The sequence below is a fragment of the Culex quinquefasciatus genome, chromosome 3 (assembly GCF_015732765.1).
Source record: "Culex quinquefasciatus strain JHB chromosome 3, VPISU_Cqui_1.0_pri_paternal, whole genome shotgun sequence".
NCBI classification, from domain to species: Eukaryota; Metazoa; Arthropoda; class Insecta; order Diptera; family Culicidae; genus Culex; species Culex quinquefasciatus.
Genome location: NC_051863.1, coordinates 23,220,591 through 23,248,272, shown reverse-complemented (window position 1 = coordinate 23,248,272; position 27,682 = coordinate 23,220,591). Strand labels below are relative to the sequence as shown.

General features: G+C 40.3%; 2 protein-coding genes across 2 annotated transcripts; one reads left to right on the top strand and one right to left on the bottom strand.

Moving 5' to 3' along the window:
• Positions 1-32: 32 nt before the first annotated feature.
• LOC6039313 (nuclear pore complex protein Nup58) lies at positions 33-21,698 on the bottom strand. Its single transcript, XM_001848893.2, has 2 exons — positions 20,598-21,698; positions 33-638 (listed from the first exon to the last, which is right to left on the bottom strand). The coding sequence occupies exons 1-2, from the start codon at positions 21,570-21,572 to the stop codon at positions 84-86; spliced, it is 1,530 nt and encodes a 509-aa protein (XP_001848945.2). The 5' UTR covers positions 21,573-21,698; the 3' UTR covers positions 33-83.
• Positions 21,699-21,751: 53 nt separating this feature from the next.
• Positions 21,752-27,465, top strand: LOC6039316 (vacuolar protein sorting-associated protein 45). Its single transcript, XM_038263300.1, has 3 exons — positions 21,752-22,005; positions 25,556-25,754; positions 25,813-27,465. Exons 1-3 carry the CDS (start codon positions 21,913-21,915, stop codon positions 27,243-27,245), a joined length of 1,725 nt encoding a protein of 574 aa, XP_038119228.1. The 5' UTR covers positions 21,752-21,912; the 3' UTR covers positions 27,246-27,465.
• The last annotated feature ends 217 nt before the right edge of the window (positions 27,466-27,682 follow it).

The window sequence follows — 27,682 nt, the reverse complement described above, 5'->3', positions numbered from 1 at the left end:
AGAAATGTTCCGCCCGGGGCCCCGGGCTAGTCTTGAATGTATTGAAACGGCGTATATTCTCGGTTGAAAAACCAGTCCCTCTTCTAGTGCTTGTTCCGCTTAATCCCCAGCGGCGGCGTCTGCAGGTTGAACGCTCCCCCGGTTCCAAACGACATCGTCGTCCCACTTGCGCCACTCTCGCCGCCCATCAGCGTCGATCCAAAGGCGGACATTCCGGTGCTCGGACCAGCCACCCCCAGTCCCGTACCCGACTGACCAGCTCGCGGCCACATTGTAGTGTCCTGGGTTTGCTTGGACGCCGCAGCCGCCACCGCACTCAAACTCATGCCGGCCCCCATCAGCGTCGAGAACGGAGTCGGTCCGGTCGAGATGGCACTGGAGAAGCGCGCGGACGACTGGTCCGCCGATCCGGCGCCGCCCTCCTTGACGTCAAACACGTCCGTGTTGTCGCGCAGCAGGTAGCGGCGCAGGTTCATGTACTGGTCCTTTTGGGCTTCGACCTTCTGGTGCGTTTCGTGTAACCGGCCGGCGAGCGCGACGAAGCTCTCGTGGATCTGCTGCAGGCCGCGCTTCAGGTCCATGGCGGTAAAGTGCTGCGGCACGGAGAGGGAGTGCATGTGCTTCTCGGTTAGTTCGACCTGGAAGGGGGAGAGGAGAGAGACGTGGGAACGTTGTAATGATGCTTTTTTTAAGGGGATAAGGGAAATTTTCCGCGGGATCTTTATTTTAAAATTTTGCCAAAAGTTTAAATTTTCAACAGTGTAAATCGAGCCAATAGTTTTCGAGATATCATCAAAACTCTCAAAAAAGAAACTTTTTTTCAGCTGGACAGAAAATTTGAGAATTCTCAGAAAACTGCCTACTAATTTAAGATTTTTTTTTTTTAATTTATATTTTTAATAATGAGCAGTTCTCTCAGATTTCGGTCATTCGATTTTTTTTTTGTATTTTTTAATCAGACTGAAACTTTTTTGGTGCCTTCGGTATGCCCAAAGAAGCCATTTTGCATCATTAGTTTGTCCATATAATTTTCCATACAAATTTGGCAGCTGGCCATACAAAAATTATGTATGAAAATTAAAAAATCTGTATCTTTTGAAGGAATTTTTTGATCGATTTGGTGTCTTCGGCAAAGTTGTAGGTTTGGATATGAACTACACTGAAAAAAAATGATAACGGTAAATTTTTTTTCGAGATTTTTAATTTCATTTTTTTTGTCAATAAAACTTAATCTGCAAAAAAAATATTATAAAAATATATAAAAAAATATATAAAAATAAATGTTTTAGAGGACATCAAATGCCAACTTTTCAGAAATTTCCAGGTTGTGCAAAAATTTTTTGAGCAAGTTATGAATTTTTGAATCAATACTGTTTTTTTCAAAAAATCGAAAAATTGGTCTCAAAAATTTTTTAACTTCATTTTTCGATGTAAAATCAAATTTGCAATCAAAAAGTATTTTAGTGAATTTTGATAAAGTGCACCGTTTTCAAGTTCAATCCATTTTTAGGTGACTTTTTTTAAAATAGCCAAAGTTTTTAATTTTTTAAAATTAGTGCACATGTTGGCCCACTTTTGAAAAAAATATTTTCGAAAAGCTGAGAAAATTCTCTATATATTTTGCTTTTTTGAACTTTGTTGATGCGACCCTTACTGCCGTTTGTGCTTCCGGCTCGAGACGAGAAGCTCCCAGCGCGTGTGCTTACCTCGCGAGCACCGTCGTACGAAAGAGGACGATTGCTTGCTCGCCCGACACACGTCGCGGTTGAGTGAGAGCCACCGTTTGCTGAGAGCCAAAGACTGGCTCTCACAGTGAGTGTCACTCAGTTGTGACATTAGGCAGTAGAGCTCGCTCCTGGCACACGACAGTAGAGCCCTCACAGTGATTGCTCAATATTATGCCCCACATCCCCCTTCGTCATTTAAAAATAAACTCACGGCTTGCTATTTATGTATTTATTTAAAAAAAAAATGAAGGAATTCTGTCGATCAACCAGTTAAATATAAGAAAAGTTCAATCAAAGTATAATATAATTCAAAGAGGATAGAAATTGGTGCGAAATAATTACTTCCCGTATTCCATTTCGATCAGGCGGACGTAATCCTGGAGATAAGCTGGAACTTTTGTGGCTCGTTTTGAGCGCGTCTGGACATCCGCCTGTTCTTCTAGCGTTTCAGAAGGCTGCAACTGTACGGTCGGTTCCTGTGGCATCGGTCCTGGCAACCTAGAACCAGACTTCGGATCCCGCCAGACCTTCACCTTCCGAGTGAGCGATACATGTCGCTTAAGGAGCTTACCTTTCTCGTCCGACAACACGAGGTTCCCGTTTGACTGCTTGTGGACAGTGTATCTGGTCGGATCGAACCGACTGTCGCCTTTGGCACGGTTTTGCCTTTCGACGACCACGGTATCACCAGGCATTACGCGGCACTCCCTGGCACCCCTACGGTTGTCCTCACGATGTTTCGCCATCTGCTTCGCTCTTTGATCTCGCTCCTCGATGAGCTCATCGTTGCGCGCAACGGTGCTGTCCAGCAATGGTAGACCCCGGCGTATCTTGCGTCCATTCATAACCTCCTCTGGAGGAACCTTTGTCACGGCGTGCTGAGCGGAGTTGTGAGCTTTAATCGCGGCCTGCAGCTCAACCATGTAGTTCGTTTGGTTAGCTACAGCGGAGGCCATGGCCTTATTCACGAGTTTCATATAGCATTCCACCATACCATTTTGCTGAGGGAACAGCGGTGTTGAGAAGATGGCATTGATTCCGTGGTCCGTGCAGTAACGTTTATAATCTTCGCCATTGAAGGGGGGGCCGTTGTCCGACTTGATGTTCTTTGGAAACCCCTCTCTGTCGAAAATCTCGTCGAGGACCTTTTTGGTGCAGTCGAAGCTGGTCGATCTAACACCTCGAGCGATCAAGTACCGCGATCTGTAGTCGACTAGCAGAAGTATGTAGATACCTCCAAATTTCAGATACGGTCCATTGAAGTCGAGGGCAACTGTGTCCCACACGGCAGATGGAATAGCGATTCTCTCCATCGGTGTAGGTTTTTCTGGTCGTCCGTTGGTCACGCATGTTGCACATGACTCGGCCCAATCCTCAGCCTCCTTTGCCATCCCTGGCCACCAGACGCGAGCTCGCAAAATGCTTTTCAGCTTTGCTGATGATGGATGACCCTCGTGCGCCACTTCCAGAGTTTGATTCCGCAGTGACTCCGGCATGACGACGCATCCTGTCTTGATTAGCAAACCATTCTTCACGTGAAGGTCATCACCGACTGCTTGAAATCTGCGCAACTGTTTAGGCCAATCTCCGGTCTCGAGAGCACGCATCACCTTGGTCAACGTAGGATCCTGTGCGGTTGCGATCTTAATCGCATCTTCTGTCAGAAATCCGGCGTTGCTGGATTCGATTGCTGCGATTTCCCAGGGATTGGCGGACTCGTCAAAGGGATCGTCTAGGCCTTCGTATAATCGAGATGACGGATCAGCGATGTTAAACTTACCCTCGACGTACTCGACCGTGATTCTGTATGGGCTGAGACGCAACGCCCAGCCGTCCGCACGCGTTAGTGCTCGCTTCGAGTCTTCCCTTGACCTGTTCAGTATGAAAGCGACACCTTTTGCGTCTGTACGCAAGGTGAAACTTCTTCCCAGCAGATAATACGAGAAGTATTCAACCGCCCAGACCGCGCCCAATGCTTCTCGTTGATTCTGGGCGTATCGTTTTTCTGCTGGCGTCAACGCTTTCGATGCAAAACTGATGATCCGTGGGGTTCGTTCCGAATTCTCCTGCACTAAAACCGCCCCAAGCGCTACCGGGGATGCGTCCGTGTAGAGAACGGTTCTGTCCGATTCGCAAAAGTAGCCCAGCGCTAGCGTACAGTCGGCGATGCGCGATTTCGTTGCCTCAAAAGCCTCAGATTGCTCCGCTTCCCACTTCCAGGTCTTCGTTGTCGCGACCTTCCACAGCGAGCTTGTCAATTCAGCGAAGTTTTGAATGTAAGGGCTAACAAACGAGGCTAGACCAAGGAAGCTTCGGAGCTCAGATGAGGTTTTGGCTGACGGAACTGGTTGATGTGCTTGATCTTGGCCTCATCAATGTGAAAGCCATTTTCGTCCAACTCATGACCCAAGAACTTCACACGCACCTTATCAAATTCGCACTTGGCCTCGTTGAGAGTCAAGTTGTTCGTCCTTAGCACTCGAAGCACCTCCGAAACCGTCTTGTGCAGCTCCTCCAGACTCTCGCCGTAAATCAAAATATCGTCGATATAGATAATTACGTTGCAAATCTCTTTGAATATCCGCACCATTTCACGCTGGAAAACCTCCGGGGCGCAGTTGACGCCAAACATCAAACGAGTGAATCTGTACATCCCACATTCCGACAGAAAAGTGGTTAGGTCCCTGGACTCCTTGGCCAACTCGAGATGATAAAAGGCGCTGGTCAGATCAAGCTTCGTGAAGACTTTAGCTCCGCTTAGTTTGGACTTCATTTCCTGGATCAGAGGAAGTCGGAAATACTCCCGCTTGATGGCCTTATTGGGGCCCTTCATGTTGACCACAAGACGGAAGTCATCCTTCCCTTTAAATAAAAGAAAAAAAAAGGAACGGTGTTGAAGGACGGGCCGCCCAATCCAAGAACTAGCTGTGTTACCTTTAGCAACGGCGGACATGCCGCTTATCCAGTTCGGCGCGGTGGTGACCTTTTCGATGATCCCACGGTTTTCCATCTCCTGCAGTCTTAATCTTGCCGCGTCGCGAAACGCCGCCGGAACGTTGTAGTATGCGTTCCTTTCCGGCGGTACCGACTCGTCCAAACTGAATCTGACTTTCACACCTGGCATTTTCGGGAAAATACCTTCCGAGTAAGCAGATTCACAAGCGTTCACAGTTGGCGCGATTCTTAACAAGGATAGGTCAGCTGCGGTGCTTCGCCCCATGAGCGAACGCTGTCCTCTTGGCACCACGACAAATTCGGCTTCAGCCTGGGTGTTATTATCACGGTCACAGGTAGAAATAATCGCGCGGAACCGACATTCGACCTTCAGGGGGTTCTCGGCGGCGTACGCTCGCAAGCTTGTCCAGCCCGTCGTCTTCAACCCGTTGAACACAACCAGTCCCTTTTCCGAATCGCTCTGTAACTTAAGCCAGTCTTTGCCACCGATGATGTTTGCGTCGGCTCCCGTGTCTATTAGGAACCGGATTGGTCTGGATGAGCCGATCTGGCAATCAACCAACACATCTTCCATGGTCAGGGTGTTGACCATCTGTCAGAAAGGAAGGAAAACAAAATGCAATTCCAGAGTTCAACAAAACCAAAGGATAACTTTATCCATTTTATTAGAAATTAAGACAAAACAAAAGTATGATAACAGTTCAACCGAATAAGAATGAATATTTTAAGAATTCATACCTCTTCTTTCTGTTCTTTGTTGGCGTCGACATCGTCATCGACGTTGCTGATTTCCTTCTCCCGGCAGACGACCGCGAAGTGATCCGGCTGTCCACATTTGATGCACTTGCGTCCAATTGCCGGGCACCCCAGACCGTTGTGATTACGACGGCCGCATCGGGAGCACTTCGGAATTGCTTCGAACTTCATGTTGCGATATCGCTTGGCCGGGGGCGGCCGACCTCGATCGCTCCCTCCACCGCGTTCGTACTTTCCACCACGATCGCCCTTTCCACCTCGATCGCCCTTTCCACTGCTAGATCTGTCCGAGCTTCGGTGTCCTGGACGCTTACTTCCTTTGACCTCCATAACAGCGTTAGATGGCCCAGCCGTCGGCGTGGCTGCGAAGGCTTCGCTCCTGGTAGCCGCTTGCAGTACAAGCTCTGTTGCGTAACCCAGCGTCCTGGCTTGACCAGCGAGTTCCTGGTTGGTCATTCCTTTAAGCAGCTGCACTCGAACGTAACGCTTCTCCTCGTCGGCAGAGTGACCACAAAGCCGGGCACGAGCCGTCACTCTTGAGAAAAACTGTATTGTAGACTCGCCTGGTCTTTGCTTCAGGGAACTGAATTCCAGCAGTTCAGCGGTAGGGTCAGTCATAGACTTAAAGTAAGCCTCGATTTCAGTCACAAACATGTTGTAGCAATTCGGATCATCATAATTACTCGGGCGGAGACCCGCCGCCCTGATCACTTCTTGGGTTTGTGATCCCAGCGCCAGGTACAGCAGCTCAGTCTTCTTCCTTGGCTCCTCCACATTGTTCAGCGACAGCGCCATGTTGAACTGGTCGAGGTATGTGAAGAGTTCAGCCCACATTTTGCTGGCTGGCACGTTGTCCGGAAACTTTGGAATGTGTTCCAGACTGATAGGCGCTCCCTGCGGGGCCCTCGAACGGCCTGCGTCAGCTGGCACGACGGGACTTGCCGGCGGTTGCAGTGGTGCGCCTGGGAGGACGCGTTGCTCTGTTGGACGAGGGCTGTCTAACGCGGCTGCGATGGTCGCCAGCGTCTTTTCCATCTGGGTGATCCTGGACTCCAGGTCCGTTGGTGGATTGCGATGATTGCCTTGGTCATGTTCGTTGTCGCCAACCGCCTTCAAAGCTTCTCCTCCATTAGCATCAGCGTTGACCCCGGGCGAGTTTTGGTCACTTCCGCTTGCGCTTGCCACTCCTGGCGGCGCAATGATCTCCTCTTCGGCCCCACTTCTGTCACTTTCGGACGTTTCCTGATAGTCCTCGTCATCATCGAATTGCGAGAAGTAATCGTCAGTGTCCGAGTCTGACGACCGGGACGAGACGGAAGCGCCGTCTTCATCGTCCACGGGGCGGACACGTACGTACCGGCCAGACATTTTCTGTGGCAAAGTAAGAAAGATTTGTTAAGACCCTTAAACAAACTCTTCCGTGGTAGATGTGCCTGTCCAGAGAATCATTGAAAATCAACGCACTTGTGCTTAAGGACATCCTTTCATATTCGCCTGGAAATTTCAGGATTCCACCAGTTTTCTACTTGTTGGCGTTCCTCCGAGGAACGCCACACAAGTAGGATCTGCCCCAAGCGTCTCACTTGGGGTTAACGGGATTCCACCCGTTTTCTACTTGTTGGCGTTCCTCCGAGGAACGCCACACAAGCAGGATCTGCCCCAAGCGTCTCACTTGGGGTTTGCGGGATTCCACCCGTTTTCTACTTGTTGGCGTTCCTCCGAGGAACGCCACACAAGAGGATCTGCCCCAAGCGTCTCACTTGGGGTTTGCGGGATTCCACCCGTTTTCTACTTGTTGGCGTTCCTCCGAGGAACGCCACACAAGAGGATCTGCCCCAAGCGTCTCACTTGGGGTTTGCGGGATTCCACCCGTTTTCTACTTGTTGGCGTTCCTCCGAGGAACGCCACACAGGATCTGCCCCAAGCGTCTCACTTGGGGTTTGCGGGATTCCACCCGTTTTCTACTTGTTGGCGTTCCTCCGAGGAACGCCACAACAGGATCTGCCCCAAGCGTCTCACTTGGGGTTTACGGGATTCCACCCGTTTTCTACTTGTTGGCGTTCCTCCGAGGAACGCCACACAGGATCTGCCCCAAGCGTCTCACTTGGGGTTTACGGGATTCCACCCGTTTTCTACTTGTTGGCGTTCCTCCGAGGAACGCCACACAAGCAGGATCTGCCCCAAGCGTCTCACTTGGGGTTAACGGGATTCCACCCGTTTTCTGCTTGTTGCACAAGCTAAACGTGCCCCAAGCGTTGGAGTTTGCGGAATTTTGCTCATCGTTTTGGTCAAGCTTGCGCAACAAAATCGCGCCCACACACACTCCCTCATACACACATGTTAAAAGTTGCAGAAATTGAATTTGTACTCGGCCGCAGCGTCCCTTGATCTCCTAACACGCACACACACACACACACCCTCATAAACACTCACACACACACACATATTAAAAGTTACAAATTGAATTTGTACTCGGCCACAGCGTCCCTTGATCTCCTAACACGCACACACCCTCATACACACACACATATTAAAGTTACAAATTGAATTTGTACTCGGCCGCAGCGTCCCTAACACGCACACATACGCACGCACACACCCTTATACACACTCACACACTCACAAGTTTAAAATTGCAGAAATTGAATTTGTACTCGGCCGCAGCATCCTTTGATTTCCTGACACGCACACAGGCGCACACAAACCCTCGGAAGAGGTTGAAGAAAACGAATTAGCTGTCCCCCTTTTTCCAGGCACTTAATTTTCACTGCTTTCTCTGGGCACAACACTAAATCAACACGATTTTCTTTTAGGTGGGAGCTTCTCGTAAAGATACAATCTTTTACGCTGAATGGTCAACGAAAAAGAAAACACTGTCACGGTCGCCATTTGTGCTTCCGGCTCGAGACGAGAAGCTCCCAGCGCGTGTGCTTACCTCGCGAGCACCGTCGTACGAAAGAGGACGATTGCTTGCTCGCCCGACACACGTCGCGGTTGAGTGAGAGCCACCGTTTGCTGAGAGCCAAAGACTGGCTCTCACAGTGAGTGTCACTCAGTTGTGACATTAGGCAGTAGAGCTCGCTCCTGGCACACGACAGTAGAGCCCTCACAGTGATTGCTCAATATTATGCCCCACACCGTTCTACGCATAATTGTCCCATGTTCGAAAAAGTGCAACTGAGAAAAACGCGATTGAAATTTTTCGATCGATTTCTGTGTTTCTACGCATAATTGTCCCGTGGGTTCCTATTCGCCCTATGTGTCCCTAATTGCCCCAGTTAGCAGTGTATCACTCTTATTTGTGATCCTCTTACTAAACAACAGGTAAACACACCATAATGCTACATAAAAATAATGATTCCGTATAAGAAAATACTTGGTGGGACAATTATGCGTAGAAGTACAACGATGGGACAAACAGACTTGATGTTGTTTTCAATGAGTTTCCGAACAAAGTACCCGATTTTATGTGTTTTTCTTAAAGTATACGATTAACTAAACTTAAAAATGTTAAAAAGTCAAAATCGTCCAAAAATGACATGGGACAATTATGCGTAGAACGGCAGCTTAGTTGCTGAGATATTTCCATGCAAAGGTTTAAAAACAGGAAAATTTATGTTTTCTAAGTCTTCATACCGTCCAGCGTGTACAAATAGGGGAGTCTTTCTGTGTATTTTTGGATGCGTTGTATGGGAAGTCGTGCATGGAAAAATACGAACAGGTTGGCGGCTGCTTGGGAGAATTTTCAGTGCTGCGTTAGATTTTCGTTGAGAGCTCTATGATACGAATGCGCTTGGCTGTTCCATGATTCTAAGACGATTTGACGTGTTCGCTCAAATATTTTTGTAAAACTTTTTTTATTGTTATAAATAGTAGAACGGAACGGTGATGTTGCGTTTTTAACTGAAATAAAGTAATAAATAGCTCAGTTAAAAGTGAGCAAGCACGTTCATCGACAGATTTGCAAAATAATTTGGAAGAAAATAGAACAAAATCTTTAACCTACCAAGCATACAATAATTTCCTTTACATGTTGTTTGTCCAAAAACAAAAATCAAAATAAAACTGTCGTAATAATGTGTACTTGGTTTGAATTCTTGAGTTTTGATCGTTTAAATTTTTTTGGGAAAATTTTATAAAGAGATGTTTTTTATTTTATTTTTTGTAGATTTTCATAATTTTCATCGATATTAATTTTTTCCCTCTAGTTTTTTAGGAAAATTTTGAAGAGAAACGTAATATACAATCTATATGGCCTAATTGTTTTGGAATGGTCAACATCCGGAATGTTTGCTTAGTGAGAATTGAGAATAATGTTTTTGTTTTTTTGCTCTTATCTAATCCAATGGAACATAAAAGAAGTCATTCTGAAGAAAACTCCAGGGAAAAACTTGTGGTTGGATTACGCCTCAAGTTTTGATTTAGTTTTTTTATTTACAAAACAAGCTAATTATAGAAAACTACAATGTAAAAAGCATTGCAATTTTACACTTCTTGAACAATAATAATTGCTGTAATTTGAAAGAGTTACTATTTTAATAAAAATCATGTGATCAACAGTTCTCACAACAATATTACTCATTATCTAATTTTTTTTGTTATGTATAAAAGATATTTTTTAAATATGATTGAGCTAAAAAACATGATAATTACTAAAAAGATTATTTGAACAGGCAAACATTTTGGCTACGCTTCGCCTCTGCTTATAGCATTCTCAATCCTTCTAGTCAACTAAGCCTCGATGGTCTGGTGGTTAATATTGTTGTACCGTAAAACGGGGTGACTTTGATAGCCGGGGTGACTTTGATAGGTTTGCGATTTTTCTGCAAAATGAAGAATACAATTAAAATACGTAAGGAATGGTTCAGAAACATACTGACCGTGGTAGAGAAGTCTTCAAAGTACCTCAAGAAGAACTTTTCATAAATTTTTGAAAGGTTTATATAGTTATTTAACTATAGTTAAGAAAATGTTGATGGAAGTCATTATTTTAAACTTCTGAAAGTGTCATGATTTTCTCAATGAACATGATTTTTAATCGGAAAACGGAATGCATTTTTGGATTCTTTGGACAATTTTCCACTAGGAGAAGGTTAAATAAGTTTGTAAATATTAAATAATATGTGTTTTTGAAACACAATAAAAGAAAGATCTCCAAATTTATATAAAGTATAAAATTCAGTATAAAATGCAATATAAATCGATAATTTTATAAACAAAACAAGTTTTAACAAATTTCAGGCAAAATTCCGACTTTTTAACAATTTTACCTGAAATTTATATGTATTTTGTTAAAAAGCTTATAAACTTAGTTAACTTAACATAAACAATGATTTTTTTCTTACAAACTATGTCAGCTACTTGAGTAATGATACATTTAACGTACAAATAAAGTTTGAACATCTTAAATATGATTTTAACAAGAAAAACTATGACTATCAAAGTCACCCCGGAATCAAAACTAAGAATTTTAACGTAACTATTTTTCTAAACACTATTGAAAAAACTTTTTTTCCAAAATAGTGCATGAACTTTATGTGGCCTACCCCAGTACATGTTTTAAAAATAAAAATCTTGAGAAAAACCTTACCTGTTGGAAAATATTCTAAAAACAAATTGAAATCCTATCAAAGTCACCCCGGTTTACGGTATGCTGATCCAAAGGACGGGGGATCGAACCCCGCCGCCGCGAGCTAATGAATTGTTCGTTCATATTAAAATGTTCAGAATTCCTTCCTTCCATAATTTCTCGATAGTAGCAGATGGGAATCGAACCCAGAACCTTCCGCTCACAAAGCGAACAGCGTAACCATTCAGCCACACCTACCTCCTCCTGAAATTCAAAAATAATCAAAAAGTACCAAAACTTTAAAATTCTAAAATCTAAAATTATGTTTATTAAATTGTTAGATTTTTTATCTATTTTAATTTGTTGAAAATTTAGAAGACTCTTTTTAAAATTGGTGTTTTTTTTCGTTCTAATTTAAAAAAATCTTTCTTTTTATTTATCGCCTTCTTTCGATTAGGCCCAGTAAACAAATGCAAACATTGAGTCTGTCCCTCTAACACCTCCATCGGAATAAGCGGGATACACCAAATGTTTACATTTGATTATAGGACGTTTTCTAAAAAAGCCTTATTTTAATTTTAAAATTTACAGGGTGACCACTCAAATTCCATTTTCAAATTCCCGACTTTTTCAGACTTTTCCAGAATTAAAGATAACTTAAAGATAACTGAACTTAAAATCTCGATCCTATTTTTTTCAAACTTCATCATCATTTTAAATCAAAGAATGATTCAAACCTAATCGCTGTTATTATTCATTTAAAGGATTTAGAAAAATGTCAAGGTATTCGTTTTCGTTTTCGTTTTACGGAGCAAGGTGGGGGACGCGGCCTCAAGTCAGTCCAAGTCCGGTTTCTTGTGGAAAAAAGGGTAGTGGCCGAACTAGTATTGCATACCAAATGAACACCACCGGAAGATATAGGGGATCGGGAGGAGGTGAAAGAAAATTAGTGTTGATGTGAGTAGTAAGAACTTGGATGATTTGAGCAGTTACGGTAATCTAAGTTTAACACTGAATAAAGAAAATCTGAAATTGTGATTCAAAGTAAGAAGGCCCGGAATAAATTAAATTATTAGTTAATTAAATAAGAAAATGTAACTAATCGGAGATCTATACAAAAGAAACCTATGATGTATTCAAAATTTAAAGGAAATAAAAAATACTAGAGAAAAAAAGATGAAAACTAACTGCCGACCTGTCACGTCCGTCAATAGTCTTGTCGTACATTACAACTAGAAACAGATCTGCCAATGAAATTTTACACTTCGTTCAAATCAACTAATCATTTCAGTCCAATTATTCATCGCCGAAAATCTATCTAACTTTAATCAACAACCTAAACTAAACTGTCTGAAAGTAAATTTAATCTCAAATCCCCGAATGTTTTATTATAACGCCAAATAAGGTAATGGATCTTGTTTTTAAACCAGTCTTGCCGCTTCCAAAAACCAATAAACATAAATGAATAGTTCATAAGTTGAACACTAGTAATTAAGACGACTATTTCATGCCTTTCATTTCATTAGGGCATAGAGCTTTGCAAACAAGAGTGCATCTCTATTATACCTTATGTAAACTGTCATTTGAGTGAAGGAGACACACTCCTGTTCACAAAACTCATGCGCCCTTTTGAAATGTTAGGCTCCATTTGATCGTCAAGGCTCCAGTAGACCCTCGATTCGCAACAATGGTCGATACAACCATAATCCGAAAACCGTTAGTTCAACAGATTAACGAATTTTATCCGATATCATCGCACTATGGATTGACCGAGACTCTATGGAAATTTTGACATATCAAAATGCTACGTAATAATAATTTTTTTAAATAAATTTCAAAATCTATTCTATCCTACAATGCCTAGAAGAGGCCTCTGTTTCTGTTGTGAGTAAGCGCTGGTTTCAGAGTTCATTTTTCAATTTAAAAGGGGTGGGAGACGACTAATTTGCTTCATGAACTCCTACTCGGCCTTGGGACCACCTCTTAAGACACTGATGGCTCCTAGCTAGGAATTAAACCTAGACACAGCGTCGAGGCCCGCTTCGCATGGCAAAAATGTTGGCTGGGGGGGAAGTGATATTATCACGAAATTTTATTTTAAAGCCAACATTGCTAACGGCGTCGAGGTCCTTACTCATGCCCAAGGAGAAAAATGTCAAGGTATTCATAACAAAATGTTTTTGCCAAGTTCCCTTTTTAATTTTGTAATTTTTGATATTGAATTTTTTAATCAATGCTAATTTATCTAGTGGTCAGTATTTAACTGTTTGTTTTTTTCAATTAAAATTCAGTTTGATATGATTGTATGTTTTCCCACTTTTTTGACGAAGAACTTCGTCTTAGGGCTCTATACAGGGTAGCAATCCAAAATTTCGCGAAGCGAAATGAAACCGATAAATGAAACACCTTCCCCAAGCAGAGGGGAAAATCACAGAAGCAGCGCGGCCGACGGTTGATATAAATATAAACGCCACTCCCTCCACAGCATTAGTTTAGTCGGTGGTCTACCACCGAAGCGAGAGGAGCTCAGCTCTTCTCGCGAGCGCCAGCCTTCTCTCTTCCCTACAAAACCACGGGAAATTTGAAGGCAGGCTTCAGTCGGTGGTCTACCACCGAAGCGAGAGGAGCTCAGCTCCTCTCGCAAGCGCCACCAGGTGGCGTTTTCAGGAACTAGCCTTCCCGCTTCCCTACAAAACCATGGGAAATCTGAAGGCTGGCTTCAGTCGGTGGTCTACCACCGAAGCGAGAGGAGCCCAGCTCCTCTCGCAAGCGCCACCAGGTGGCGTTTTCAGGAACTAGCCTTTCTACTTCCCTACAAAACCATGGGAAATCTGTAGGCTGGCTTCAGTCGGTGGTCTACAACCGAAGCGAGAGGAGCTCAGCTCCTCTCGCAAGCGCCACCAAGCGCTTGGCAGTAGTGACCACCACCTGGATTTTGATACTGGACATGAAATATGACATTTTGGCAGTAGTGGCCACCACCTGAAGTGGCCGGAGGCCCCGGGGGTGTTCCGATAGGGGGACATTTGCGGAACCATAAGAGTTGGGGGAATTTGGGTATCAAACATTAGCGTTTTTGATACTGGACATGAAATTTGACATTTCGGCAATAGTGGCCACCACCTGGAGTGGCCGGAGGCCCCTGGGATGTTCCGATAAGGGGACATTTGCGGAACCATAAGAGTTGGGGCAATATGGGTATCAAACTTAAGGGATTTTGATACTGGACATAAAATTTGACATTTTGGCAGTAGTGGCCGCAACCTAGAGTGGCCGGAGGCTCCGGGGATGTTCCGATAAGGGAACATTTGCGGAACCATAAAAGTTGGGGCAATATGGGTATCAAACAATAAGGATTTTGATACTGGACATGAAATATGACATTTTGGCAGTATCAAACATCAGGGTTTTTGATACTGGACATGAAATTTGTAGTGGCCGCAATCCGGAGTGACCGGAGCCCTCGGGGGTGTTCCGATGAAGGAACATTTGCAGAACCATAAGAGTTGGGGCAATAAAGGTATCAAAATGTAGCTGCTCCTCTGTGATGTCGCTGCACGGTTACGCAAAACGGAAATGAAATTAAATCCAGCCTCGGAATCAGAATCACCTCGAAATTTACGAGCGATTACATATGTGTGTGTGTGAGTGTAAGCGCGTGCAGTCCAAAGGGCTTTTGTTAATTTGATTTGGTTAACCGCGGTGGATTTTCTTGAAATAATTCGATTTGTCAAAAATCCACCAAAGCATCTACCGGTGGATACTTTTCCTCCACTGATTTTTGTGCGATCAATGTGATAGATGCTTTGGTGGATTTTTGACAGTTCGAATTATTTCAAGAAAATCCACCGCGGTTAACCAAATCAAATTAACAAAACCCCTCAAAAATCTGAGCCTGCTGCGTTGCCAAATTGTTGGCCGATGCGCCAAACGCAAAACAAGAATCACCGTTTCGTTCGAATCCAGATGAATACAACCACATCAGCAGATTTACCCTTCGATGCGAAAGCAAATACGTGTGTATGTACGAGGGCGCGCGCAGTGACAAAAAGAGGGGAAGTAATAGCGAAGTAGAAGTATAAAAATGCGTTCTACCCTTTCCACTCCACTTAGTTGCCACCGAGATGCTGAACAAGTCGGGTCGGCTCATATCTGAGCCGCAGACGGGTGAAGCAGCAGCAGCAGGGAGAGAGAGAGCCCTAGCAACGCAAATTCTCTCTTCCGGAGAAGGATTTCTTCTGAAAAATTACCTTTATTTTCTAGAGAGAGAGAGAGAATCGGAGAGCAGCACCGAAGAGGGCAAATTGTGTGCGAATGCCGTAGAATGACACACCAAATGCCGTAGGATGGCAGATTCAAGAAAATTGCCAAATGCGCGTTCACACACACATACACACACACTCCCGTTTCATGGTACACGCTGATTGGGTTCGATGCGTCGAGTTTCCCTTCCACGGATGTTCGATTGATGTATCTAAATTCGTCACATGAAAAGGCCATCAAAGACTGCGACCAACTACAGATACATCCGGGAACGAGCAAAACCGCCAGCGGAGGCAACTTTTAGGCAGTGGAGTAAAATCGTTTAACCTAGTAGACTGTGTGAAAATTGTTGTAGCCCTGTTGTATGGGTTAGTACAACGAATCTACTACGAGCTCGTGTAATTGGTCACGGCCCCGGGATGCACAGCCGGGTCAGTCAGGAAGCTTCCCCCCGTTCGAAGATTTCGTTTAAGCCAGTGGTGGCCAAAACCTGGAGGGGCCGGTGCCCTCAAAGAAGGTTCCCCGGGGCCCGGGGGACATTTACAGAACCATACGAGTTGTAGCAATATGGTTATCAAAATTCATGGTTTTTGATACTGAACATGATAACGGCCATTTCGACAGTAGTGGCCAAAACCTGGAGTGGCCGGTGATCTCAAAGCAGGTTCCCCCGGGGTCTGGGGGGACATTTACAAAACCATAGGAGTAGTGGCAATATGGTTATCAAAATTCATGGTTTTTGATACTGAACATGATAATGGCCATTTTGACAGTGTTGGCCAAAACCTGGAGTGGCCGGTGCCCTCAAAGAAGGTTCCCCCGGGGCCCGAAGGGCCTTTTACATAACCCTACGAGTTTTGGCAATATGGGTATCAAAATTTATGGTTTTTGATACTGAACATGAAAATGGCCATTTCGACAGTGGTGGCCAAAACCTGGAGTGGCCGGTGATCTCAAAGCAGGTTCCCCCGGGGCCTGGGGGGACATTTACAGAACCATACGAGTTGTGGCAATATGGGTATCAAAATTCATGGTTTTTGATACTGAACATGAAAATGGCCATTTCGACAGTGTTGGCCAAAACCTGGAGTGGCCGGTGATCTCAAAGCAGGTTCCCCCGGGGCCTGGGGGGACATTTACAGAACCATACGAGTTGTGGCAATATGGGTATCAAAATTCATGGTTTTTGATACTGAACATGAAAATGGCCATTTCGAAAGTAGTGGCCACAACCTGGGGTGGCCGGTGATCTCTAAGCAGGTTCCCCCGGGGTCTGGGGGGACATTTACAGAACCATAAGAGTCAAAATTCATGGTTTTTGATACTGAACATGATAATGGTCATTTCGGCAGTGGTGGCTAAAACCTGGAGTGGCCGGTGCCCTCAAAGAAGGTTCCCCCGGGGCCCGGAGGGCCTTTTACAGAACCATACGAGTTTTGGCAATATGGGTATCAAAATTCATTGTTTTGATATTGAACCTGCAAATGGCCATTTCGACAGTAGTGGCCACAACCTGGAGTTGCCAGTGCCCTAATGGAAAGTTCACCTTGGGGGAACATTTATGACAATTTTGCCGACAAATCTATGAAACAAAATACAATAATCTTATCCCAGATTTCACTAGCAATCCAAAAACTCATTCAAAATGTTTGGTCCTATGTCTTTCGGTTATGTCTCTTACATACCATCTTGAACTTTTTGGCAATATCGCTGGGGGTAATAAATCGATAATTGCGAAATTATTGAGATTGAGAATAACTCTTTCGTAATCAATTTGAGCCCTAAACAGGGCTTTTTAATGCTTGCTGTTGAAATTTACTTGGCTGTCGCCGATGGCTGGCAAGAGCCTTGCCAGAACATTTCCCTATCGCGGACAACGTTGAACCCTTCCAGGTTCGGTCTGCCCCTTCGCCGCGATGCTTCTCCGCCTTCAGCTATCTTTGTTGCCGCTGTGTCGTCCCTTCCTCGTAGACTGTCGAGAGTGATTTAAGTACGCAAATGAAATAGATTTTTGTTTTGGGATTTCGTGGAACGAAGAAATCTAGGTGGCGAATGCCGTAGGAAGGCAGAGAGAACGCCGTAGAAACGTCAATACGAGAAAAAAGTATTGTAATGTGTGGGAATAAATCGTTTAATGTGATTCAAATTTGTTGTGACGCAAAGAAAATCTTTAACACATGGTTCAGACTGGCTCTTTGTAATGAATTGGAGTCCTGATAATGGCTTTTTATTATTTCAAAACATTTTTAAAACATTGTTCAATGCCAAAAGTTTAAAAGAGAATTGATGAAATGATTTCAAATCAACTGGCACGAAAATCTTGACATTACGATTAGCTGTGAAGCGTTTCAAAACTTTAGACGTTATCCAACGTCAAAATACCATAAGATCTAAGAGCAGAAATAAATAGATCTTAAGAAATAACCTTTTCGTGATTGATTTTGTGGCCAAGAAACGCAAATAATAAAACTATAAAAAAAATCATTTACTTTTGTGTCCGAAGTTCTTCGACATGATGGTTATGCCTGTAGCATTACCACTGCACCTTTTTAAGCAAAATGTTTGATGAGACTATTTTTTTTCAATTTTATTGCAAAAAACTCAAAATTTCCTTGATTTTTTTTTTTTGCATTTTCAAATTTTTTTTATGTCTTAAAAACGTATTTTTTTCAATTTTGGATTGTATGCGATAATTAAGTTTTCTGAAAACTGAAAATAAAGCTTTATTTATGGTAGGTAATTAACACATACTCACAAAAAAAAGTTCAAGGGTAACATTTGGAAAAAAAACATATTTTAAATTACTTAATGAATTTAGTTAAATAATTAATAATATTTACAAAAAAAAAACATTGCCACATTCAATTTGTAATCTGTTTTCAAATATTCAATTTATGTGACAAAATTAAATAGAATCTATTAGGATTTATTTTTATATTAGTTTTTCATTGACTTTACCTCTTGTTCAATGAACAAAAAATAATAGCGATCATTTGATTCATAGAAAAATATTATGAAAATCTGTGTCAAAGACCCCAATATTCATTACGATTTTGAATGTCTTAAACAGCTTTTCAATACTCAAATATATTGAAATAGTCAAAAGAACTTTAAATTTAAAAAAAGTTACTAAAGCAGAAATGAGTGACTTCAATTTTAAAATTGTTCAAAAGTTAAAAAAAATTTCAAACAAGTATGCTCAGAATTCCCGACTTTTTGACAAAAAATCACAAATTCCCGACTTTTTCCCGATTTTTTGCGGATTTTGGCGAATTTCCGACTTTTTCCCGACTTTCCCGATTTCCCGACTTGAGTGGCCACCCTGAATTTATATTTTCATCAATTTCATAAATTATTTCAAGCTCTTATTTTTTAATGAGTTTTTTTTTATTTTTTCTAGATTTGATTTTTTTTATTCTTAAAATTTTGAAAATTTTGAATTTTAGTATTTTTTAATAAATTTTTAGATTTTTTTCAATTTTGTATGTTTTTTTTAAATTTTCAATCTTTTTAATTTTTTTAATTTTAGATTTATTTTGTTTTGTTTTTTTTTTCAAATTTTTTTTAAATTTTTTTGAATTTTTATTTTTTTTCAAATTTATTTGATTAAGTTTTTTATTTTTTTTTAAATATTTTTTATAAACCTTTAAAATTTTTAAATTCTAAAATTAAGTTTTAGAATTTTTTAATTTTTGAATATTGAAAATTTTGAATAATTAAATTTTTGAATTTGTTATACTTGATTCAATTTTTCCCTGCATAATTCCATTTGATGCGGTAGCAAACTGACTGAATATTGTGAATGCAGACTAAAATCAAATTACGAGCGCATCTCCGAAGGCCACCACTCAACACTCGCGAAAGAATTTAATGGGATCCCGTTTAGAGTGTAGTATTTTTATGTTGTCATCTGTCACAAAAAAAAACAACCGCATCAAAACAAATGTGATTCTTGAAACATTTGAAACCGTTTTTCTCAGAAAGAGTACGTTTTTCAGCGTTTTTGATAAATCGAGCTTAAATTTGATAAATACCGGGTAGCAAAGTGAAAGCCCGAAGAACTGAGAACAAATCGTGTTTGCCATTTCATTAGGGCACATAACTTTTTTAAACAAGAGTGTGTCCCTTTCACGCCTGATGTAAACTGTCATTTGAGTGAAAGGGATACACTATTGTTTACAAAAGTTATGTGCCCTTTTGAAATGTAAGGCTCCAAATTTAGTACTTTTCGATAATCAATTAAATTTAACAAAAATTAACCGGAACAAAATAGTTATGAGTAAATTTCAGATTTTTTTATTTTCAAAAGAAATATATTTGATAATAGACAATTTAAAAAAAAACTTTTGATCTCAGGGAGTAATAGCATTGGAGATTGTTGCAAAAAGATATTGGGGTTTTAGAAAAATTTGAAGCAGTTATTTGCAAAAGCTATGAGAAAAAGTCAAACAAAGGTCAGATGTTTATCATTTGACTCTAACCAATCGATCGCGCCGAGCTCGTTCATTTGATTTTTACCGAAATTCCAATTACTTGGCCCATGACTGCATTCAAATGATTGCTGTCATCGCGCTTACCCATACAAGCAAGAAAGAGATATGAAAAGAAAGAAAGAGAAAAAGTCGTGTAGCCCGGCTGTTTGAGTGTTCAGCTCGGCATTCTCTCGTGCCAACTTCGTGTGTATCAACGGCCGGTCGCATCGGCATCAAAATGACAATTTTGACATTCGACGATCGGGTCGATGATGGATAGCTGACTCTTAATTACCTTTTAAATTACAAAAAAAAAAAAAGAAAATCTGAAATTTTATTGAATTTTGTCAATTCTAAAATCAGTTTTTTTATTAACTTTTCAAGCTTCTAATTTGTTTAATTTTCAAATTTGTATAATTTTAGGTTCTCAATTTTTGAATTTTTTTAATTCTCGAATTGTTATATGTTTAAAAAGTTTTGAATTATAAATATTATTTTTTTTTTTTCATTACTCAAATTTACATTTTGGTTTTTATTTTAGCCATTTTTATCAAAAAATTTTCCCGGAATTTGTCATTTGCATGTTTGGTTCGATTCTTCATACAATTTTGGCAGCTGTCCACACAAAAATGGTATGAATATTTTCCTAAAATCTGTATCCTGAGCATGAATTTTCATATTTTGAGCTAACAAATATGAGAAGTTTTTTTTACAAATACACGAAGTTAAGAAAAAAAATCATGATTTTTTTTTTCTAAATATTGACTTGAGATAAAGGACTAATTTAAAGAGATTTTCTTGGGTCCCCAGAAATAAAAAAAAAAACATATAAAGAACCAAAGTTCAAGCCCTCACCTGCTGCTTCAAGTTCAGCAAATCCTGCTCGTACTTCTGGATCAGCTCGATAAAGTACTGCAGCGGCATCGTGTTCTCGAACTGCAGCCCCGCCGGCGTGTCGTGCGTCCGCTGGGCCATATCCGCCTGCTGGATGATCCCGCCCGTTTCCGCCCTCAACAGCTTAATCGCCGACTGGTTCGTCGTGACGCTGTTCGAAATGTCGATCAGATTCCAGTTCAGGCGGCTGATTTCGTTCGTCACGTTGTACACCTTCCGCGAGGACGTCCGCGCAATGTCCGAGCTGAACGTTTTCTGCCGCTTGATGTGCTCCTTGAGCTGCTCGACGGTGGCCACCAGCTCCTGCGGAACCTGGAACTCTTTCGCTTTGGTGCTGTCCGGTTTTCCCTCGACGGACTTTGGCGCGGCCGCGTTGATGTCCACACCGCCGAGGCCGATTGGTTTGGGGGTGGCTTGCGTTGCGGCCGGGGCCGCCGTGAGCGTTGTGGACAGTTGGGTCGTGTTCTGGGCGGTTCCCGTGGCCAATTTCGCACCGAACAGACCACCTCCGGCTGCTGCCGTCCCGGCACCGAAAGCCGCTCCCAACGAAAGAGTTGGCAGCGCGGTGGAAGTGGTCGGAGCGGCTGAAGTCGCCGCTGCGCCAAAAGTCAACGTTGGGACGGCGGCCGGAGTGGCCGTTGCTGCCGTCGGAAGCCCAAATCCGGTTGAGGCCGTAGTCGTGGTCGCGGCCGTTGTCGACGTGCCGAAGTTAAACGAAGGGGCAGCTGCCGCCACCGGCTTGGCGGTCAACGATCCGAAGGCGGGAGCCGGGGTGGCAGCTGCCGGCGCAGCCGGAGTCGCCCCAAATCCGCCAAAAGCTGGCGCAGGAGTCGAACCGAGAGCGGGAGCGGCGCCTCCGGCCGTTGTTGCTGTTGACGTTCCGAACGAGAATGCTGGCGCGCTCGTCGTTGGCGTTCCGAACCCGAAACTGGACATTTTGACACACTCACGTCACTGTTCCGGAATCTACGGTGAATTTAGGCGCGCGCGAGAAGAAACCGAAAATCAACGCGTTCTCTATGCGAACCGATTTTGCACGTTTGACGTTTCCCTTGTTGCGGAATGCGCAACCCTTCAGAATCGCGTCATGTTGTGTGGAGACTTTTTGACAGTTTCGAGATTTTCACCAAAGTCATCAGCAAACGAATCAAAACAGATTGGAACGCAAGTTTTTTCAAAGTGCAGTGAAAAAAGTGAAAACAGCCGGAGTTTACGCGTGTTTGTGGACCGTTTTGTGATCTGGGGGAACCGGTGCCGACGACGGGACGTGGCCACGATGAATGTGATTCGGGCGGTTCAGCTGTACCTGGAGAAGATGATCTCCGAGGCAGGCCCCGGGATGAAAATGTTGATGATGGATCGGGAAACCGTAAGTACGATGATGATGATGTTGCCGAAGGGAAGGCACGGTGGGATTTCTGAAGATTTGTGGTAAAAATTATTGGTTTAAAAAAAAAATGTTTTTTTAATTCATACAATAACAATTATTGCATAAAAATTTTGCATATAAGGAATGTGTAGAAATAAAAACGAGTTAGCCCAGTTATTTTGTAATTATTTGTTTTTAAATTGTGTTCGCGAAGAAAAACCTTTTGCAGTACTGTACATCGAAATTTCACAAATATTTAAAAAATAATTTAAAAAGCCTAATCATTCTGAATATAATATTCAACACAGGAAATGCATTTCTAACTGTTTTCAGTTGCTTAGGCTTCTATTTTCATTAAAAAAATAGTTTTGAAGAAAAAAAAGCCTTAGTTTTCCTGCGAAAAAATCAAAAATTTTAATTTGAGAAATTCATAAAAACAAATAAGATTCAAAAATTGATAATTCTTAGATATTTAAATTTGGAAGTTCAAAAATTCAAGAATTTAAACATTAAAATATTAGAATATCAAAATTACAAATTTAGAATGTCAAATGTTTAAATACATTTTCATAAATGTAAAAAAAAAACAAATTTATGAGCACAAAAAAAAATATCCCGAAATTTAAAAATTTCGAAATTGAAAAATATTTTCAACCTAAGAGTTTTTTCAACCAAATATCTGGAGTTTTTTTGAAAAGGTCCAATAAACCAAATTTCCAGTTTTTGCTTTTTGGGTGTTTTTGAAACCGCCTTGAGTCAGGGGTATTAAAAAAACACCCAAAAAGCAAAAACTGAAAATTTGGTTTATTGGACCTTTTCAAAAAAAAACTCCAGATATATAATAATGAATCAAAGTCATTTGATTTACATATATGTATGATTTCGACATTTTTGACATCTAGAATTTAAATTTAAGAATTTAGGGAATTTGAGAAGAATTTAAAGATTTAAAAATTTCAGAATTTCAGAATTTAAGAATTTAAGAATTTAGGAATTTAAGAATTTAGGAATTTAGGAATTTAAGAATATAAGAATACAGTCGACTCTCTGGCTGTCGATCTTCTCGATATCAATATTGCTCCATGTACCGATGAATTCTTCAGTCCCTTCAAACTGCATACTTCGATTGTCTTTATTCCTCGATATTTTCTTTTGCTTGAAGGATCTCTTCCTCGACGGCCCGTTGGATTCTATTTGCTCTAAAAATCTATTCCGGTTGTCAATAATTTCATTTTCTCATGGCTTGTATAGACATTTTTCTTTGAGAAACGAAGCTTTGAAGGTTGTTTGACATTTCTTTGTTTTTGTTTGCTGGACGTTGCCATGATTCTCTCCCATAGCTGGTTAGCAAGAAAAAACTTATTTCAATCGAGTCATCATTTTGCCTCGTTCTGTAAACTGATGCTTCTCTTCCTCGACGGTCCCTTGGATATTGACAACCAGAGAGTCGACTGTATAAGAATTTAAGAATTTAAGAATTTAAGAATTTAAGAATTTAAGAATTTAAGAATTTAAGAATTTAAGAATTTAAGAATTTAAGAATTTAAGAATTTTAGAATTTTAGAATTTAAGAATTTAAGAATTTTAGAATTTAAGAATTTTAGAATTTTAGAATTTTAGAATTTTAGAATTTAAGAATTTTAGAATTTTAGAATTTAAGAATTTAAGAATTTAAGAATTTAGGAATTTAAGAATTTAAGAATTTAAGAATTTAAAATTTAAGAATTTAAGAATTTAAAATTTAAAAATTTAAGAAAAAATTTAAGAATTTAAATTTAAGAATTTAAGAATTTAAATTTAAAATTTAAGAATTTAAATTTAAGAATTTAAAATTTAAGAATTTAAGAATTTAAGAATTTAAGAATTTAAAATTTAAGAATTTAAGAATTTAAGAATTTAAAATTTAAATTTAAGAATTTAAATTTAAGAATTTAAGAATTTAAGAATTTAAGAATTTAAGAATTTAAATTTAAGAATTTAAGAATTTAAGAATTTAAGAATTTAAATTTAAGAATTTAAAATTTAAGAATTTAAGAATTTAAGAATTTAAGAATTTAAGAATTTAAAATTTAAGAATTTAAAATTTAAGAATTTAAATTTAAAATTTAAGAATTTAAGAATTTAAGAATTTAAATTTAAGAATTTAAGAATTTAAAATTTAAGAATTTAAGAATTTAAGAATTTAAGAATTTAAATTTAAGAATTTAAGAATTTAAGAATTTAAGAATTTAAGAATTTAAGAATTTAAGAATTTAAGAATTTAAGAATTTAAGAATTTAAAATTTAAGAATTTAAATTTAAGAATTTAAAATTTAAGAATTTAAATTTAAGAATTTAAAATTTAAGAATTTAAATTTAAGAATTTAAGAATTTAAGAATTTAAATTTAAGAATTTAAGAATTTAAGAATTTAAGAATTTAAGAATTTAAATTTAAGAATTTAAGAATTTAAGAATTTAAATTTAGAATTTAAGAATTTAAGAATTTAAGAATTTAGAATTTAAGAATTTAAGAATTTAAATTTAAAATTTAAATTTAAGAATTTAAGAATTTAAGAATTTAAAATTTAAGAATTTAAGAATTTAAGAATTTAAGAATTTAAATTTAAGAATTTAAGAATTTAAGAATTTAAATTTAAAATTTAAAATTTAAGAATTTAAGAATTTAAGAATTTAAGAATTTAAAATTTAAGAATTTAAGAATTTAAAATTTAAGAATTTAAAATTTAAAATTTAAAATTTAAGAATTTAAAATTTAAAATTTAAGAATTTAAGAATTTAAGAATTTAAGAATTTAAGAATTTAAGAATTTAAGAATTTAAGAATTTAAGAATTTAAGAATTTAAGAATTTAAGAATTCAAGAATTTAAGAATTTAAGAATTCAAGAATTTAAAAATTTTAGAGTTTTAGAATATTACAATATTGGAATTTTGGAATTTTTTAATTTTTGAATTTTTAAATTTTTGAATTTTTGAATTTTTAAACATTTGAATTTTTGAATTTAAAAATTTTAGAATTTTAGAATATTTTTTTTTCTAGTCTTAGAAGAATTACAATTCAAGTGGCATTTGATGATAAGTTCAAACCCTGCTGGAGCTGTTAAATCTTGATTTGGACCACAAAGTCTTCCAGGATACTTTCTTCGGACAGGCTGCGCTTGTGTTCGATTAGATTAGATTAGATTTAGAATTTCAGAATTTTAGAATTTTAAAATTTTTGAATCTTTGAATTTTAGAATTTTTTAATTTTTGAATTTAAGGATTGAAAAATTTCAGAATTTCAGAGTTCAGAATTTTAGAATTAAAGAATTTAATTGAAACAAATTCAAGTTATAATTAGTTGAAAACAAGCTTTACGCTATTTTTTCACTTTCTTAAACTTGTTAAGAAAATGTTTTATAACTGCAAAATTTTATTGAAAATTTGCTGTGTCAAATCAATAGAAAACATATGTCAATGATCCATTCAAAATCAAAAAAGTTATACTTACTAGGTAGTTTACAATAAATTGCATAAGTTTAAAAAATATTTGCCATATATTTTCCGTTACAGACCAGCATCGTCTCGATGGCGTTCGCCCAGTCCGAGATGCTGCAGAAGGAGGTCTATCTGTTCGAGCGCATCGACTCGGGCCGGTCCAACGAGCGGCTCAAGTACCTCAAGTGTATCGTGTTCATCCGGCCCACCCGGGACAACATCCTGCGGCTGCAGAGCGAACTCAAGAGCCCCAAGTACGGCTCGTACTATATTAGTAAGTGAAGAATGTTTTGGGAATTATTTTCGGTAAGGTTGTTAAGGATTTTGGTTAGATTTCAGCAACATCATTCCCCGCACGGATATTAAGTCGCTGGCGGAAAGCGACGAAAGTGAGTCCGTGCGCGAGGTTAAGGAAGTGTACGCCGACTATTTGCCGGTGAATCCGAACCTTTTCTCGTTGAACATTCCCATGTGTCTGCAGGCACTCTCTTGGAACCCAGACGCGTTGGAGCGATCGGTCCAAGGGATCATTAGTATGTTGCTTTCGTTCAAGCTTCGTCCGGCTATCCGATACAAGGGTAGTTCTAGTGTGGCCCAAACGTTGGCAAAGAAGATCCACGAAACCATCAACAAGGAAACGGCGCTGTTTAGCTTTCGACCACCCGAGGACGGATCTCCGCCGCCGTTGTTGTTGATTCTGGACCGTCGGGATGACCCGATCACTCCACTGTTGAACCAGTGGACGTACCAAGCTATGGTACACGAACTGTTGACCATTAACAAGCAACGGGTTGATCTCTCCGGGGTGCAGGGCGTTCCCAAAGATCTGAAGGAGATTGTGCTCTCCTCAGAACAAGACGAGTTTTACGCTGGAAATCTTTACGCGAATTTCGGCGAGATCGCCACGACTATTAAGGTAATGATGGACGAATTTCAGAAGAAGACTCAAGATCAGAAGAAAATCGAGAGCATTAACGACATGAAGAACTTTGTCGAGACGTATCCGCAATTTAAGAAGATGTCCGGCACGGTCACCAAGCATTTGGTGCTGATCAGCGAGCTTTCGCTGCAGGTTGGCAAACAGCAGTTGTTTGAGATTTCAGAACTTGAGCAGGAAATAGCTTGCCGTGCGGACCACTCGACCCAGCTGCAGCGGGTCAAGAAGCTTGTTTCCGACGAGAAGATCAACCTTCACAACGCACTTCGTCTCATTCTGCTGTACTCAATGCGATACGAACGTCACGCCAACTGTGGCACATCCGGACTGCTTAAGGCACTGCAAGATCGAGGAGGTCGAGCACACATCGTCCCTAAAATGCTGGAATACATCAGTACCAGCGCCCGCCAGGAACTCTTCAACACGGTCAAGATCACCGACGCCGTCAAGCTGACCCGCAACCTGATCAAAGGTCTAAAAGGAGTCGAAAACGTCTACACCCAGCACAACTGCGTGCTCAAAGAAGTCCTCGAGGAGGTCATCAAGGGACGTCCACTGGACGCGGCCTATCCGATCATGGGCAACGAGCTACCATTCCGTCGACCTCCGCAAGAAGTGGTCGTGTTTGTGGTCGGAGGAACCACGTACGAGGAAGCGCTGGCCGTGCATCGGTACAACCAGGAAGGCTGCAAGGTGATCCTCGGCGGCACAACCATCCACAATTCGGACAGTTTCATCGAGGAGATCGTGGCAGCCACTGCCGGCATTCCGTTCAAGCATTCACGATCGCTGCAGCAGTTTCACAGCGCTCCCCACGGGGAAGCTTAGAGCGGCATAACGGCTGAGTATGTGTGCTTGTTTGAAATTGTATGTGGTGTGACTCTTTCAATGGATATATTCGTTTTTGCATTTTAGAAGAGTATGAAAACTAAACACAGCATTATGCAACTGTTATACTAAATTATTCTATTCAACTATCTATGTATGGTAACGCATGTAATTAACCCTATTTTATAGATGTATGCAAATTAAAGTTCTTGACCGAGAACAATCATATTTTAGTTTGATTTTTATGATGACATATCATGAGTCCTAGGAATATCAGAATTTTTTCAAGAATATCAAAAATTCAAAAATTATAAACGTAAAACTCCTAAATTAAAAAAAAATAATTGGGGATTCAATTCTGAAATTCTATGAATCCTCAATTCTTAAATTCCTAAATTTTTAAGTTCTTACACTCTTAAATTCTTAAATTCCTAAAA